Here is an 18,512-nt window from a genome sequence, read left to right as displayed (position 1 = left end):
ATTAAAGGGCAATTCACCTTTAACAACCTGCCACTGTTAACTATTTGGCAAAAGGGCATCATAACAACTGTGGTCACTTAGACTGTGAAAACATGCTACTGTATAATAGCATCCTTTGGCAAATTCCTAAGAACATCATGCAATTCACAAAAATAGAATAGTAAAAGAGAGACTATTTCACACAATCAGCTATGCAGCATACTGATTTGACTTTAATGAAGACACAGATGTGCGTAGAGGTGGATGGGTGGATGTGTGTGTGTGTGTGTGTAGTAAATGTAGTGAAGGCCAAAGTAATACAAGATTGCTTAGATGGTTAATACTGTGCTTTAGTACATCCTTTAAGAGGGGTCCTAAAAACAAGTTGTGCAAGTGGCAGGTTTGATATTGACAAAGGCTGACTGGATACAAACACAATAACTTTTTCTAATCCTTTCCTCTTCATCTTTACCTTCAGCTTGACCCTCTTCACCTGCATCTCTCTCCTTTGGAAAAAAAAGTTCTATGGCCCGTTTGCCTCTGACTTAGCTTGCATGTTTTAAATTATTCACTATTGCCTCTTTCGCCTCTTAAATGTTTTCTTTGCCGTTTTTGTGCAAAGAGGAAGCAGACCAGGCTCTTGTAGGCAGTTTTAAAATTCAACATGCAGTAGGCCAAGTTCAAGAGGAGATTATTGTATAACAATCCCTGAGAAGGTTGGTTGTTTTTTTCCTTTTAAATCTTTTTTTTTTCTTTTTTTACGTTTCTCTACCACAAATCCACTTCTAGCACGGTGGTTAACCATTAGACTAGAGCATGCAGATCGTGACATGCATTACATCTGAGGTGGAGCAGTGAACAGCATTCAAAATATTTCAGAAGGTCTAAGCGTTACCAGCCATAAAATGAATAAAAAAACAATTGTAAATTGATTATTTCTCACTTGTAGCACACAAAAATATGAAAAAATATGGAAAATTACTGTTATATTAGGGTTGTTTTCACAGATCCCCCTGTTCAAATAACAATCTAGAGATAAATGTTACCAAGCTAGCCTCGTTTAGCATAACTGCTAAATTAAAAGATGGTGAAAATCACTTTTGAGAGGAAGTTGTTTCTTGTAATGGCCCATCATAAAAGCCACAGTATTCAGCAGTTAACCACTTGCTTTCCTGATTTACACTGGACTGTGCTTTTCTAGATGGCTGGGGTTGAATACCTTTTGAAATCGTAGGATCAGCAACCAGTTTCTGTTTACTTGGCATTACAAAAAATAGCTGGAAAATATTGAGCAGCAGAGAGGTATGACTTTGTGCCTTCAGCCATTTTCTTTAAAACCCAGACACAAGGCCACACAATCTGGTCTCTTCTTATCATCACCGTTATAGAACATGAAAACAAATCTCTCACCAAACCTGTTAGCTGTTCCACTTTTAAATGGCCCATTTTAATCATCCATGCTATCAAACATAGGTCAAGAAACCGTTTAAGTACCATTGTTTTAATAGTCATGTTCCAGCAGATAAATATGATGGTTTAATGGGATTGTGTTGCCTTGTCCAGTCCATATTAACCAAACAAGTGGGGTCCTGTCCATTTTCTTGCAAGGCCACAGCCAGCTAGTTGAGTCCACTATCATGACCCCTGCTGCTGCTTTTCTGTCCCAACGTTTGCTTCCACCCCTCCATTTTTACTGACAGGGATGCTCATGCCAGCCTGCGTGTTCTTGCAGCGACAGCCAGGCCTGCTAATATTGTCATAACACTTCTGTCCCAGCTTGGCCAGTCCCGTAGCTGGTAGGTAGCAGATTAGGCATGGCAAGACGACAGAGAGGGCGGCCATAAAAGACCAGCGTGCACAGCAGTTGGCTTGTGAACATGAGCAGGGCTTGTCGGCACAGGAGCCCTCGTCGTCCTCGTCCTCGGTGCAGTGGTAGAAGATCCCTTTGACTAGGCACATGCAGGTGGCTGTGTCCACCAGGCTCTGAGCCGAGCACAGGCACTCCTGGTTGCAGACCCAACAGGAGGGTAAGGCTCGGGGGAGCGTGCACTCAGTGCATCGACACTTCCCACAGTGCTCACAGACAAACAGGTGCTTCTTTTCGGTTGGAGAGGAAGGGATAAGCACCAGTCCTTGTTGAACCCCAGTGGAGCACACACCTCCAGCAGGAACCTTTGCAGACTTGAGGTCAAGTGATTTTGAGGAAGAGGAGCAGGAGGAAGCAGAGGAAGAAGAGGTCAGGACTTTAGATTCAGAGGAAGAGAAACAACCAGGAGTTCGGGTTGTGATGGTGTTGATGGGGCCCTGGTGATGGTTTGAGTTTGGGTGGTGATCCACCGTCGGCGTCGGTGCTGCATGGTCCAACAGCCGCTGATCGGAAGAGGTACTGCTGCTGCTGCTAATAGAACTGGGCCTGCCACTGAAGGAAATCCAGGGGTGGGTGGTGGTGTCCGGGTGAGGGTGAGGCTCACACCGGCCATTCTGATGGAGCTGATGTTGGTGATTGTGGTGATGATTATGGTTGGCCCCAAGGAAGGCCTCCTGATTCTGACCAAGCCAGGTGATTCTTCGGTTTGCAGACTTCTGGCTCACAGGCTGCTGAGCTACAACAGCTGGACTGTCGATGTAGTCATTCTCCACATGTGATGACTTTATCTGGTCAATGGGATAAATGGTGAGAGGATGCTGAAGACGACCATAGGGCACTCGACTGTCCAGCAAAGGCTGAGAGATAAGGGAAGAAGACACTCCGGGAATGTGGTGGGGAACCCTGGACTCCATGTGTCGGCTGGTGCCTTGCACGTCTTCACATTAAAGCAGCATTTAGTGATACTGCAAAAACAGATACAAGAGATTCTGTTAAAACAAGCAACAAGGGCTTCCATGATACTATTTATTCACACTGAAACTTATAAGGAATAGGTAAGTATTTTATACAAGAGGTGATGTAATGTCTCAAATCTACAAAGATAACAGTTGACAAAAGTTGGATTGATGACTATTATGCTCTTCAATGCAACCTCCCATAGGGTTGCTGAAAATCAAATATGTTATTATTTTATGGAAAAAAATGATCAAAGTATTGAAGTAAAGTTTATTTTTTTACCTTTGTGCAACTTCTTTACACTCAATAATGGTGTCTGATCAGGATGCTATGTCAAAGTGAATCAGTAGCCTCTGATTTACCCCCTAGGTTTTATGTATACAAGACATTTGTCATACAAGTTGCAATTTGTTTACTTAAAACAGAACAACTGCAGCTAGAAATATTCTTAAGATTTTATTATATAACATTTTCTGGTTGTTAAGCTTGCAACCTATGGTGATTTTTAAAATGGGTACCCAAAGGACCTTTAGTCTGAACCCCATGTCTTCTAACTTTGACATTAGCACAATAGAAGTTGGACTCTCGTCCTCTCTCTAACAAAAAAGCAGAGAGCACCACAGAGCAGGACTTGCATGCAAAAGACTCAAAGATGCAAAACAAGGCAGGGAGGAGAAGAAATTAGAAACTTGCCAGGGAAGCAGAACTGAAGGCAAGAATTTAAGTTGTGTAGATCCGCTTATCAATAACTCCTTCAGCTTTCGTAATGTAGTGATGTAATTCCTTAGCACACTTTACAACCACAAATCCAAATCAGAGAAAATAATCAGTCTCGGAATTTGTGAATGGGGCTGATTTTATGAACCAGCAGGTGTTTTTATGAATGGGACCTGCTGTGCTGCAGGCAGCATAAGAGTGATGAATCAGTGCGCTCCATTTATGCTCAGTGAAATCAGCTGCATCCATTTCCTCCATGAGTGCTGCACGTCAGGTAGACCCCCACTGATAACTGATGGAAGTGAAGTAGAAATAGAGCAAGAGCAAGCACGATTTGCACTAACCTACATCACTGCTGCCTGTTATTATGTCAGTCATATAATGTTGGCACTCTGATCTACCGTTTTCATCAGAAAATGTCATTACTTCACACTGTTATGCTCCTGTGGCTGTACCCCAGATCATGTTATTCGCCTCCCTCTAAAGGGTCTGAAAAAAAAGCCTGGCTTGTTGTGAAACCTGTTGCGACATTGCTGGCAAAGGCGCAAGCGCTTGTGATAGTCAAAAATCTAGACCATTATGAGCTCCAAGCCGGAACTATGCGTGTGCAAGTGCGTACGTGTTTGTGAATGTGTCTGTGTGTGTGTGTGCGTGTGTGTGTTTGTGTGTGCGCGCGTTGCTCCCTTGGAAATGTGAATGGACTGAGTCATAAAACCGGAGGCGGCCGTTCGGTGTACTCAAATAGCGTACTTATTGCTTTTAAGTACTCGGTGTTTTCAATCTTATTTTGCAAATAATTTAAAAATTATAGAGGTTTTAAAGAAAGCTGATCACTGTGTTCCACAATCGCACATACCCCAAGCAACAAATGCGGACGCTGCTATTCAAAATTTTTAATAAAGTAATATAATAATACACAATAATAATAAATGAATTATCAGACGCGTAACGTGAAACGAAGGTGAAAAGGGTGATTGAAAAAGGACTTAAGCGACGTGGTGCTCTCTGCAGAGCGAAAAGGACAGACGCGACTGAACACGAAGCCTCATTTTTAAACACGGAGCGAAAATTTAGCAAATTTAAAAGACGTCATAATCGTGATAGATGCAGAAGTGCACATCTGCACGTTATTCGCTTCCCTCTCTCTCCTTCGCCTTAATCTCGCGTTTGCTCCTAAAACCGGTGGTTAAATATTGACTTAAACACGCAAACACAGGCTCTGAGTCAGTTTCTTTAAAAAAAAAAAAAAAAAAAAAAAGGAAAAAAGGACGTTACTCAGGAGAACCATGTCGCGCCTGTACCTTATACAGGATCCGACGGACTGAGGTAGCTAAGTTAGAGTAATGGATCTGAAACAAGCCAGGCTTTGGTATCGCTGCATCACGACTTCTAAACATGTAACACAGAGAAAACATCACTTACCGTGGGTATCAGGACGCAATTCTCATCTCTTCCTTACGCTCGACGTTCGCGCGCAGGTCTCTCTATAGTCCACTCGGAGATTGATGGCGGGTGGTGCGTTAAGTATTTCCAAAGACGTTAACTCCAAAAGGAAAGGCGAGCGGCTCTTTCAGCGCTTTTCTCTCTGCTGGCTTGGTGCATTAAAAAGGCGACTGAGATCGAGGACGCAGAGCTGTGGATATGATGTTGCAACCACCGAGGGGGAGGGAAGTGAGTTTTTATGAATGGGAGGGTAGAGGAGAGGAAAAAGGGGGACGGCGCTGTGCAGATGCCTCCGTTTTTTCATTTATTTTTTCTGAATGGGAGGGAAGAGCGAGTCGGGGAGGGCTTGAAATGCGGAGGTTACATTTTTATGAATGGGGAGGACACCGAATTGCACTGCGCACGCGCCAAGCCCGGATTTTTATGAATGGGAAGAAATGGCGAATGAGGCGTGTGCGTTTGTGTGTGGAGAAAAAAGAGGGGTGGGGGCTTTCTTTGGTCACAAGGACAATGTCATTCCTGATTTACATATAGGTTCGAGTTTCAAATTAATCATCATGCTTTAAAAAACGTCAAAATAAAGATGAATTCAATAATATTTATTACCAGCGGGTAATTGTAAGTGTAAGTAGACGTAAATTGAGTGGCCGAAAATATGTTTTTCCGAATATTTATCAGAATCATTAGAAGTCAGTTTTTAAGTGAAAAACAGAACATCTGAAGGTGGTTGTTCAATTTTAAGACACATTTTATTGACAAGTTTGTGAAGATGCCAGAGGCCACATGGCTAAACTGGATTAGCCCGAATAATAGCCGCTCCCCTCATGGGTTCCTGTTCTATCTAAAGCCATTTATTGCGAGCAAGGACGTGTCCTTCCTTCCTCTGCAACAATGTGAGGTATGACTATACAGCTTCCACTGTAGTGTAAAAAAACAGGCGGTGGTGAGAAGAGTGTGTGTGTGCGTGCGCGCGTCTGTGTGTGTGTGTGAAACGCAAACCAGCGTGAGGGCAGGCAGGATTCACAAAAGGACAGGATGCTGTTGATTTGTACCGAAACCACACGGAGGAAATGAGTGTGAATTTCCTTTCTCTCTGTGACATAATGTGTGTCTCTGTGTGTGTGTGTCCCTAGCCCCCTTCTCGCCCCCTCTCCCACTCAGCTTGGGGCTTTTAACCAGTCAAAGGTTAACAGTTGCCCCATTATCCGTTTGCACGCATCGTCATGGTAGCCACCACACCGCCAAATTGGGATTATTGTTTTTGAACAAAGCCGGGGTGAAGATAAGGGAAGAAAAAAAAGGAAGGAATGAAAATTATTCCAGTTTCAGACTGGATGGAATGCCAAATGAAAGTAAAATTTAAAGTGGAGGATGAAGTGGAAGCTCATCCACCAGACGATATATATATATATATATATATATATATATATATATATATATATATATATATATATATATATCTATATATATATATATATATATATATATATATATATATATATATATATATATATATCTGCATTCAAACAAACTATTCCTGATGGAGTAGTTTGTAGAAAGGTTTCACTGCAGTGTTTCTGGGCTATGTCCCTATACTGACTTTGCACATTTCAGACTGTATGTTCACTGACACCTCCATCCAAACCTCCACCCAAGACTCAAAGCCTTTTGGCCTCTGTTGTTTCCAAGCACTGTTCAGGTAAAATCATTCAATCAGGTTTATTCATGAATTGTGCACAACTCAGAGAGCTTGTAGGACAATCAATAATGAAGCAAGTCTGGATGAAAAGCTCTGCCATGCAGAGACAACACATGAGTTTTATACGAAAGCGATAAGGGATTCAAAGCATGGGAACAGACTGGTTCCCATGCAGTGAAAAACAACATCCAACCTTGTACATGTAACCCAAATAGCTTTATCTTGGTGGGACTATACAGGAATTTACAATAAACACGTAGCAATACAACTAGCAGGTGTGACCTTATTGTAATTTTTCCACATCACCTCTAACAGGTTTTCCTCCACCCTGGAAAAGAAAAACAGCCTCAAAGCACAATACTGCCACTGCCATGCTTCATAGTATGTTCATAAACAACATTTTCAGGTCTAAGATGGGAACGCATTCCAAGGGTGTAAATATGAGCTGCACAACCTGCTGTTGTTTTTCTTTTCTTTTTTACAGTTATTGGAGCGACTAATATTTTGAATAACTTGTCATGGTTATTCAGTTGAATTGTCGGCCACTGGGTGTGCAAGGCATCATTGTCTATACAGACTTTTGTTATACTTTAAAGTGTTAGTACAGCTTCAAAAGTTGTTACATATGCCCAAAGGAAATTATTTGTATGAATCAGTAAACTGAAAATATGTAGTTAGAGATGCAAAACACAACAAATGACTGCAATGTTTCAAAGTCAATTCAAGAAAATAAAACCAAACGGAAAGCAAAAGGAAAAAAAGTTAATAAAAAAATTGGATGCTTCTGCAGCAAAGAAAATTGTCTTTTTTATTTCACTACTATCTCTCTTTTTGGGGAGTATAGAAATTAACAGCTAAATTTTGACTGTCAGCTTTTGCTCCTTTTTTATACATAACCTATTGATGTCACTGCAACATATCTTGCTGAAACTGGAAGTTATAAAAGTAGCAGTTTTAGACTTTCATGAACTGTGCTTAAAAAAGTGGGATATTTACCATAGGTCAATAGTGGTAACTTTTTTCTTAGAGATAATTTTTGGGATGAATGCAATTTGCGGCATTGCAGAGGTATAGCTCCAATTTAGATTATTATTAAGCACCTAATTATATAATAATTAATGTTTCCTGCTATGTGTCATGTGCTGTTATGCTGTAAATGTAACTTTATCATAGAAGTGTGAAATACTGTACCTTCTGCAGGGTTTTGTTCTGAACTTTATGATTTCATCTGGGAAAGTTGTTGTCCTTCACTTTAGATTGTGTGTTTTCTGTTGTTTACTGCTGCGATATAAAAGTTAAATAAAATGTGACTTTGTAATAGTTGTTCCCAGCACACACATAAAAAAATTACACTGTGGAAAAATAAAAGGCCATTTTGCATGTTTTCTTTATACTTTATGAAAATGTGTCTTACAACCTGTGGTAATATTGTGAACCATGGTAAGCCTACTTTACACATTATTACATTGGAAAACAGCTGGATCTGGGACTGAACTGCTAATAGAAAAATGTTCAATCACTAACAACCAAAAATATTTGAGAAGATGCACTGTAAGAAAATAAACTGTCGTATTACCAACCCCCCCAATCCTCCCCGGCCTCCTATCTATCATCCTTTCACATTTCTCTCTCCATTTTTCTTTCTGTCTCCTGACACACAGATGTTCAGAGATGCACAAAGATGTACTGTGGATACGTTCAGATTTTCTTTTGCAGCTGTGTGGCTCGCAGGCACGGCCAAAATGAAGTGCTTGTTGGATTGTAGATTTCTCAGCGGTGTGATCATCTGGGTAGACACACACAGAAGGGAAGGTCCAGCTCTCTCTCCCTCTCTCTGGAGTCCTTCCTCCCAGCCTCACCCGCAGCCACATCTGCTGGCTACTGCTGTGAGGCTCCGATTGTAATGGACAGCCCCATCTGGCTCCGAAACAGATTGATGAATCTACCAATAAATTGCATTTCTCTCATCAAAATAAATGTGACAAAATTATTTTAGAAAACTTTTCATATTTGACCTTAAAAATATCTTTTTGAGGGGAACTCTTTTTTTCTTGGTTTTTTAGAAAATACCAATTCTACAAATGTCACACTAACTGTAAACAGCTAGATACTAGATAGTAGTTTTGGTGTCTGGGCTTTTCCATCTTTTATTTTATCTATTATTTTTATTTTTGATTCTTTCAAACAGCTAAAAACCCAAGAAAGGCTGATAACGGTTCAGTCAGTGAGTTTAATCATGTGTGAGCACAGGGTGAAAATGTAAATGACAGTGACAGCTTATCAAAAGCTTTCTTTTGCAGGTAAGCCCATCATTTCTCCTCCTCCCTTGTTGCTTCACAATACACATTTCTCACCAATTAGCATGTGTGTAGGACACTTCCAGTGCCTGATCTTGTTTTTCTTTTTAATTTAGAGCTTTTAAAATGCATCTCATGGCGGGTTAGCAAGTCTGTGTGCTTCCTGTCGTACTAAGAAAATACAATCTCAAGAATAAACTAAGTCACAACTGTAACATAAAACCTAGATTACTGTAAAACTATGAGGCAGAAAAACACCACAGAATGTACAGTAGAGCAAAATCCAAGATTCTTTTTCATTGTGATTTTATGGACATACATCATGATTTTTATTCAGCTAGCTGAATAAAAATCATGATGATAAAGAACATAATCTAAAATAAATCTGTCACGTGTACACATACAGAGACAATATATTTTAACGTGCCAAGATATTATGTGAACAAAAAGATAACTAAACAAAGTGAATGTTAACTCCAGATTAGATGTTAGAGCCATAAATAGGAAATATTCAAGTTATATGTTTGTTTTTTATTTTAGTATATTTAGTAAGAAGACTGATATTTGTTCAGACTATTTTTATTGTGAAATTTAGTTTTATTTTGAAAGGTTTGCTTCCTGTCAAGCCATATATTGTATTAGAGAAACTATTGACGGATTACCTAGACACAGAGCAATACAGTTTTTGACGTGTAAGCTGTTTTGGAAAAGGAAAAAGAGGAATTATAAAACTGATGTATCGTCATTTATGTATTTGCATTTTTTTTGCTATTTTTTACAGATAAATAATTTTTTGTTTAACTTCACGGTTTGCACGCATCCTTTACTTCCAGTGTTTAAGGAATGACAGATATTGGATCTGTTGCCATAACATTAGACTAAAGAAAACATTCTGCAAACATAAAAATAAATGAAACATAAAATAGAATCACTATCCGGTTAAAGAGGCAGCAGATTTGTAAACAAAGATAAACCGAAATTGAATAAATGCCATTGTTTGAGTGACATCTACCTTGTTTAAAGAGCCTGGTGTTGAGCACTTTTTAACATCTTTTAACATCTGTGACCGGAAACAAGGAAGAAGCTCAGAGAGATGATGAACAGGGTGTGAGGAGTCTGGGAGATGTTTTCTGTTTTCTGAAGGAAGTGGAAGATGAAGATGTTGTATAACAAGCAGGTGTGTGTTCACGAACTGTATGATAGTTAAATGAGAGTGTGCGTGTGAGTGTGTGAGTATAGGCAATGATAAGAAGGATGTGCAAAGATGAATTTGTGGAACAATTTGGAGAATTTTTTTAAAAAGTCAGACGCAAGTTGCATAATGTTAGTTGAAATAATGGATGTACTGGATATTATGATTACAAAAAGTGTATGTATAGTCACAAAAGTCACAAAAAATTAATAACATAAATGAATAAAAAAAGCATTATATTGGGGAAAAATAGTATTTGATCCACTTTTGATGCAGCCGGGTGGATATGTTATAATAAATCAGCAGCATCCATCATCAACATCACAACCAGTGATAACAAAATTAACAAATACAGTTTAACCTCCAAGAGGACAAAAAAGACTATAGTGAGATGCAGAACTTGACCATGATGCCAGGCAGCTCCACTCTTCGAATACAGACTTCCTTCCTCGCTGCCTGACCAGGTCGTGTGTTTATGCTTTGGAGCCAGAAGAAATTTGTTGTGAGAGGAGGAGGAAGGGGGTCGTCTGTGTGACCGTGTGAGTCTGTGTGTCCTCATCCATCAAAATAAAGAGTTTTGATGGCTTTGGCCTGCACTTATGGCACCATAATATGATACATTAGATCTAACTGATTTAGTGAAAAAGAATCCTGTGAAAAAAAAAGATAAAGATAAAATGAAACTTCACAGAGGAGTTTTACAGCAACAGGTTGTTTGTTTACAGCATCTCACTTTTTTTTTTTCGCTCTTAAAAAAAATAAAATCTGAGTTTTAAAGGATTTCTGTAATCTCCTTTATCTGAACTTTTACTTTCCTTATTTCTTGTGAAATCAGTGTTAGCACCATATCAAGTTATTTTTTCAGTCCAGTTTACCTTCTAATCCATTTAGATTTAAAAAATACACCACATATGTAAGAATATATTAGTGGGAGCCACGTGTTTTTGGCAGAACATTTTGGAAAAGTCAGTAATTTCAAAAGGAAAAGATTTAAACTCTCCAACAGCTGTTATAAAAAGGTTCCTAGTTTCCTCAGAGGCAGTTTAAGTAAAAAGAAAAACAAAAATCTGGTTTTAGAAGTATTTTTAATTAGATCCTTAGATCTGATTGGATGGGTTTAGTAGCTTTGCATAACCGTTATTTTCTATGTCAAAGGAAAGTAAAAGGAAATGGGTTTTCATAGCTCTGATTCTGCAGTGATAACTTGAGCGGTCTGTCCATTTCAGCTGTTAAAACAAATACAGCTGTGGAATGTTATTGTTACATAATGTCATGATGATATCAGCTGCTTTTAACCCACATTTTCTTCACTTTTCTTTAAATAGTGTCATCACAAGGTCCTCATCTAAATCCTGTAGAGAATTTGCAGGCAAACCCAAAAAGGTGTGTATAAGCGAGAAGGCCTACAATCGTGACTCACTTATGCCAGTTCTGTCAGGAGGAATGAGCCAGAACTCCAGCAAACCATTGTGAGAAGCTAATTGAAAGAAACCCAAAAGGTTTGACAGGTCAAAGGCAAAGCTAGCTATGGAAATGTATGTAAATTTCAGATTTTGAAGACATTCATAAATAAATCTCATACATACAGAAATATATATTTTTTTGTTAATTTAGCTGATCGAGAACAAAACAAGTTTGGTCTGACTTTAACCTCAGAATAGGAACAGGAGTGTAAATGTTTGATTTTAGCTGTATATCTTAATCTATGTTTATTTAATGAAATTTTATATTATAGTTATCATTTAATGAGATTAATTTTGTGCTCTTTAAATGACATTTTAACTAACATGTGCAATTTTTCCACGAGCCTTGAATTTATTCTAGTTTTAGTCAGTTGGTTCAAGTGGGAAAAAAAATTCTTGCAATCTACATCATCATTATTTTTCTTTTGACTCCCATGAAACAATAAGGATTCCAAATTTTGATATTTATAATTCTACTTAGAGATTTTAAAAACAGAAATGTGAGACTTGGTGTTTATATTGACAAACATTTCCTGGCTGATTGCCACTCTAAATCGTGTCAGCTAAAATAATGCTGATCTGTTGCCGACCCTGACCCGTGAACTTCCTGAAGTCAACAAAAAAAAGCTTTGACTTCCCAGCAGTGATCAATAAAACCATGTCATTAAGTTTAGTAAAGGCTGCAGCATCATCATTTAAACAAGGATTGTCAGACAAAGACAACACTGTTAGCTACTCCTTAAGTATAGCGTTCAGAGGATCTTGAATACAGAAGGCTAAAATCATCATGACATTCATTTGCCACTCGAGTCCAGTTTCCTTTATGTGCACATATGCTGTGAAGAGAGTTGGCCCAGTCTTAAATTTTAGGACGTAATAAAGACGTTTCTGTGGTCCACATGCACACACACACACACGCACACACACACACACAACTGGCCATGTTGAGCCTTACAGAGATAGTTTGTGAAATTAAAACAGAATGAACTACATGAGGTGCTCAGATCAACTTTTCCAATAATGTGGATTCAGTCAGAATGGCACACAGATTTTCATCTGTAAAAGAAAATAATCATCTTGCTTTTCCTTGTAAAAATCCCTAATGTATGATCTATTGCAAAAAATGCATTAGAATTAGTAAGTATAAAAAAAAACAAAATGTGAAGAAGTTCAATGGAAGTAACACTTTTTCAAGAGTAAGAAGGGAAAAGAGAGAAAAGATGATGGACCTCAAAGGAAATTTCTTGTAATGACAAACCCAATAAAATTTAAATCAGTCTTTTAAACCAAATCAACCCTCCAGGATCCTTGTGTTTAAGATCGCACTAGATCATTTCCATCAAACAACTCAGTGACCCAGCAGAGACAAAGGAACTGCCTTTGTCTTTTACTGTGTTCCTAAAGATTACCAGGCTTTAAGTTCAAATTGTATTCACATATTTTAACTTAATTGAGCTTAAGCTCTATAAATATATTCAAAATCCAGTAATTATACAGTAAGTGACTTACAGTAAGGATTTTTCTTTTGTATATTAAACTAATTTAATACTGTAAATGAGAATAAGTCTTTTACAGTAACTTGCTGACATCCAGCTGTTAGCAAGCTAAAGTAAAATTTACAAATCATATATTGTCTACACACAGCAAGTTTGTAAGTGTTTTTATTCACTTGTATTTAGATTCATATTCTGACTTTTTCATACATTCACTTGCATCGTCATGTGAATATAATTGCTACTAAGCTATACCCTGCACAATTAAAACAAGTAGTTAATAAATAAACTAAACATGAGGGGAAAGAATCACCAAATATTCAACCTGTTTGGGGATTTTTCTTACTGTTGAAGAGGTATAATATAACTGAATGTTAAACTTTTCATAATTCTATTGAAACATCTTTTGATGTCAACATCTGCTCTCTAAGGCAGTTTCTCAATGTAAACACTTTTACTTAAACCACATGTCTGTATGTATTTCAACAGTTAGCGTCTTTTCATTGTGGACTAAAATAAAAAAAAAAAAACCTTTCCACGTCTCCTTGCCACAACAGACTGCGTCAGACTTCCACTCCTATATTTATGGATTTTCAGTCCTGAAGAAGCCAATTCTGAACCGTGACAGTTTTAAATATAATGCTGGCAAGCCCTTTCTTTTAACTATACAGCAGATAATATATTCTGGGGAGATTTTTGCAGCTCTAACCAGAGACTAAATTGTTCCTCTGGTCCTGAGGACAATATGATTTTTTTCCAATTTTTAATTCCTCTCCATGACTTTGTTGTTTAGCTATTTGACTAATTATGCACAATAATGCACAAAACCGATCATTAGGTTATTCAAAAACACTAATAACATACTTAATAATATCAAAAATTGCACATATGAAAACACATAACCCTAAGTTGGCACTCCATTATCGTTTCCACTGTCAACCAGTTGGCCAATATTATGTCTAATTTCAGGCATGTAATTAGTGTGCAGCCTGGTTTGGTCCTGTCTGGGTCGGCGTTCAGACTGTGTGCATGTATAGGTGTGGGTGTTGGATCTAAACTTATCCAGCACCACAGAATGGAAATGGATCACACAAAGCAGAACCAGGAGTGCAATTAAAAGCTAGTGTGCTAATAAACACACACACACACACACACACACACACACACACACACACACACCCACCCGCACACACCCACACCCACACACACACACACAGAGGATCTGGATCTATTCTTGGTCTCCTTATTGGAAAACATACACAAGAAGTCACATGGAAAAGTTTAAAAATAGCAAAGAACAACCAAAATGGGGTTCTGCTCTCACCAGACATCCCACAAGACACACACCACTCATATTTAAAGACAAGAATGTGCCAAAATAAGCAGACTCACAGACATTGTCAGTTTTGCCTTTCAAATTTAGTCAAAATGTTAGGGATGTTTGTAACAGTTGGTATCAAATGTATCACAGGAAAAATATAGCCTAGAATAAATAGATCTGTCTTCAAAGTCTAAAATAATCTTTTCCATTAACAGAGGAAAAAAGATGTTCTAATGTTCCCGTCTAAAAGAACCAAAAATATATGATAAATGTAGATAATGCCTTATGCCTTCACCTGTACATTAACAAAGTGTCATTATCACTTCAATTCTACATAAAGTTTTGGCAAAACAGTGAAATTTTCTGTGTCTGAAAAATGAGGCTTAGCAACAACCTGAAGTTAGCAGGTTAAAGTAAAATTTAACTTGTTCATTTTCTATTGGACTTCATCACTCTGTCACATCACTGTTGAAGAATCTAGTTTCATTGTTCAATCCAACTTTGATTTGGTTCATTAAAATCTGCAAGAATTAATTTGTACACAGCTGCTCTTCCATTAGCAGACCCTGTGCATTTCTGTCAAAGTTAGTTTTTAAACACTGGAACTGTGCATTACTTTGGGGTGACAAGCATTTTCCTTGAAATAATGTTCTTGAATGGTCGTTGGATTACATCTTTTATTATTACCTAAATCCAAACATCAGTGGTGATGTCATGCCCATGCCGCCATAAAGACGTCAAAACATCAAGCTGTCTTAAAGGTCTAGTCAAAGTCTCGCTCTTGAAATCCTGTGATGAGATCTTCAGAGAACTGTTAAACATTTTCTTTTCCACTGAGTTTATTAAACAAGCAGTTTGCTTTTGCATATTTGAGTTCAGATTTAAACAAATTCAGAAACTGGTAATCAGATATTTAAAAGTAGAATTGAAAGAGGGTGCACTTCCACTTTCATCATAAGTGTAATGAAGTAGAGAATAAAGTCCTCATTTTCTCTGTAAGGTCACATAACTAGCTGTTTCATTTTAATCTCTTTGTGTATTGATTTTCCTGTGGGAGATATGTCTGCAGTGACTCCTGGAATGCCCAGAATGTGAGAAATGGTTTGGAGAAATATGGCCCTGCCTAAAAAGGCAGGCCATGCTTCAGCGACTGGTTAGTCCCTGGAGGTCAAAGTGCAGTCGGGGTCCTGTCGCTCCTCTGAAGAGAGGTCAAAGGTTAACTTCCACCGGAGCTCCTCTTTCCTCCTCTCTCCCAGTGGGGATCTTCCACTTTAGAGGAACTTGATGAAAACTAACATTTTGCTTTTGTTTTGCAGTTGTTCATCTCATGTGTACAGTAACATAAAAATAAGTAGAACATAATTTTTTATAAATCAGAGAGATTTGTGAATTCAGAAGTCATCAAATTATTCTTTCTGCTGTGATGTGTCTAAATGTGGAGTCACTTACAGAAAACCTTTAACACAGCAAAGATGTTGACCAGAATCATTCAGATTAATCTGTACATTTAGCTACTAATGTACATGTGATTTCTGTGATCGTAAGACAATTTCTGCATCAGTTTGTCTGAATCCACATTTAACAACTCATCAACAAGTCATTTCCTGACTGGCTGAAGTAGTTTTAGAAAAAAAATGTTTTTTGTTTAATTCTATTTTATTTTTAAACCACATTAGAACTGTCTGAAACTGTGAGTCAAATGCTCAAACCCAAGCTCAGATTCAAGATGGCTGCTGCTCTTTTTCACTCTGGTAAATGAAGTGGAAACGGAAGAATAAAATATGTTCTGAAAATGACACTGGTTCCTGGAAAACATTCCTTCTTCACTTACAGTTAACTAGTAAAATAGATACTGCAGAACATGACAAAAGATTTAGATTTGGAAACAGTTTGATCTGAGTAAACCATATGCATTTTAGCAAGGCAACATTTCTAAATCATTATGAAGAATTGGGATATGTGCCATTTATTTTATGAAATCAAGTCCTTTCCCCAGAACCTATCAAACTTTGTACTTGGTTTCTCAACTAGAAATATTTCCCTGGATATTGACAAATAGAAAAATGCAACATAGATACAAAACAGTACTTTCAAGTATTTTGAAACTGATGTAGGGAAAAGGAAATCCCTCCCAGTGCTGACTCTTTTCCAAACACAATTATCTTACAGCTCAGTATTTACATCTAGAAAGTCACGGTAGCTTCAGCAGCAACTTCAGCTCACGAAAACAAGTAGAAGCAAGAAAATAGGACAGGAAAAGAAGGAAGATGAGAGCACTTGATGGGAGAACAAAAGGTTGATCAGAAAGATAAGAAGGGGGGTAAAGATAAACAGAAATTAGAAAAGAGGTGAGAGTAAAGTGCTTAGAAGAGAATGAAATGATCACTGGGGAGGAAACAAGATGAAGAGAAAGTGACTTAAAGAGGAGGAAACAAGAAAAGATGAGAGAAATGAGACAGAAGATATTCTACTAAAACTGATATCAATTCATCCAAAAACTGAGTCACCTGATAAATCAATATAGATGAAGCTGGTTACTGACTGCAGCAACATGTGGTGACTCATTGAAAACTGGAAAACACTGCGATAATAAAGTTCAAACTATGTACATACACTGACACATTCATATATTTTTCAGGTAAATCAGGCCAAATGTTTTTGTTTTAAGTTAATTGGAATTACCTAAATTATTACTATTAGCTAAAAATATTTTTGACTTTCTTTTAATTCATTCAGAAGTTTACATACAGCTTGATTACAGTCTCTTAAAACATGGGCTGGAGGAGCTGGTGCTTTATAAAATAGATGGCATCATAAGGAAAGAACATTATCTAGGAATATTGAAGCAACATCAGCCAGGAAGTTCAAACGTGGACACTCAGTGGTTTTCCATTTGGGCAACAATCGTAACCATGCACCCAGCAATTTTGATCTAAATTCATAACAGTTCAAATCAGTTATTTGTAGTTGTTCATGGGGCAAACTAGACAACTTATTGCTGCACAAGAAAATTTTGTAATTTTGTCATTTTTTAGTAACATTTATATTTAAAAACCTGGAACTCACCTTGATGTTATGTAATGCCAACACTGCAGCAATGTTCACAATACAGTGTTGTTGTTACACTCCTCCTGCCCAGTGAACCAATTAACCTGATAAACTTGTTAGACAGATTTAAGTAACTCCTTCCTTTTTCTTGCTTCTCCACCCCTCCTTTCATCACCACACCTTCATTTCCTTAATTGATCTTCACATCCTGCATATCAGACAGATTAGACCTGGATTTGCCAGGTAAACACATTTTGCGAGTCTCTGACTCTCTTTCTCTGTCTGTTGTGTGTGTGTGGGCGTGTGTGTGTGTGTGTGTGTGTGTGTGTGGGGGGGGGGGGGTGCTCGTGTGGTGTGTGTGTTAAATCTGAGGGAGAAGTGAGGTCTTTGATCAGGCTAATGAGCTGCCAGGCCTTCTCTCCTGTGCCTGGTGGTTGGCTTGGGGGTGAACGGACACCTGAAACAACACACATTGCCCCAAGTTGCACACACACACTTGTCAAAGGAACACACCCGCATCCTGTCCCCATTATTCCCCTCATGTCACCTCCCGAAGCCCCCTGCTAGCCGTCTCTGTCCTTGTGTCAGTCACACCCTCACTTCAGCTCCAGTCTCCTCCACAGCTTCCACCCAGCTAACAGTAGCCTAACCTTTCACACTGGTCACACCAACCACCCGCTGTCTTGCCCCCTGCCTATCCTCTGTTGTGTCACATCCAGTCACCATCCCCCACAACCCCCCGCCATCATCTCATCCTTCACCTCCCACACACAGACTCTCTATGAACAGACACTTGTGCACACACCTTTTTGACACTGGATTAAAAGAGCTTTGCTTTGACCCTTTCTGCAATTTCTTTACATTAACAATCTGACAGCCACCTCCAGCTCACGGTGTTATTTTGGAAGTTGGGTTGTTCAGATGTCTTGCCCTTTGTTACAGTATTTGGAGGGAAGTAAATAACAATGTATCCATTTTCTGTACTTTCTAAAGCTTATTTTTCACTATATTGCACTGTTGGTATGTTGTGTCATTA

At 38.3% G+C, this 18,512-nt stretch overlaps 1 protein-coding gene across 2 annotated transcripts; it reads right to left on the bottom strand.

Moving 5' to 3' along the window:
* Positions 1–270: 270 nt before the first annotated feature.
* spry4 (sprouty homolog 4 (Drosophila)) lies at positions 271–17,581 on the bottom strand. Of its 2 annotated transcripts, none has more exons than XM_044140453.1 (2): positions 17,495–17,581; positions 271–2,811 (listed from the first exon to the last, which is right to left on the bottom strand). In XM_044140453.1, the coding sequence occupies exon 2, from the start codon at positions 2,758–2,760 to the stop codon at positions 1,615–1,617; it is 1,146 nt and encodes a 381-aa protein (XP_043996388.1). In that variant the 5' UTR covers positions 2,761–2,811; positions 17,495–17,581; the 3' UTR covers positions 271–1,614. The 2 variants fall into 2 exon arrangements, with proteins under 2 accessions (XP_043996388.1, XP_043996387.1); XM_044140452.1 differs by lacking the exon at positions 17,495–17,581 and adding an exon at positions 4,943–5,235.
* Positions 17,582–18,512: the final 931 nt, after the last annotated feature.

The sequence above is a fragment of the Gambusia affinis genome, linkage group LG15 (genome assembly GCF_019740435.1).
Source record: "Gambusia affinis linkage group LG15, SWU_Gaff_1.0, whole genome shotgun sequence".
Classification (NCBI taxonomy): Eukaryota; Metazoa; Chordata; class Actinopteri; order Cyprinodontiformes; family Poeciliidae; genus Gambusia; species Gambusia affinis.
The sequence above is the reverse complement of the archived record's forward strand: the minus strand, read 5'-3'. Positions and strand labels throughout refer to the sequence as shown.

Bases quoted from the DNA above. Each gene is read 5' to 3' on its own strand.
- spry4 (XM_044140453.1), bottom strand. From the start codon at position 2,760: ATGGAGTCCAGGGTTCCCCACCACATTCCCGGAGTGTCTTCTTCCCTT.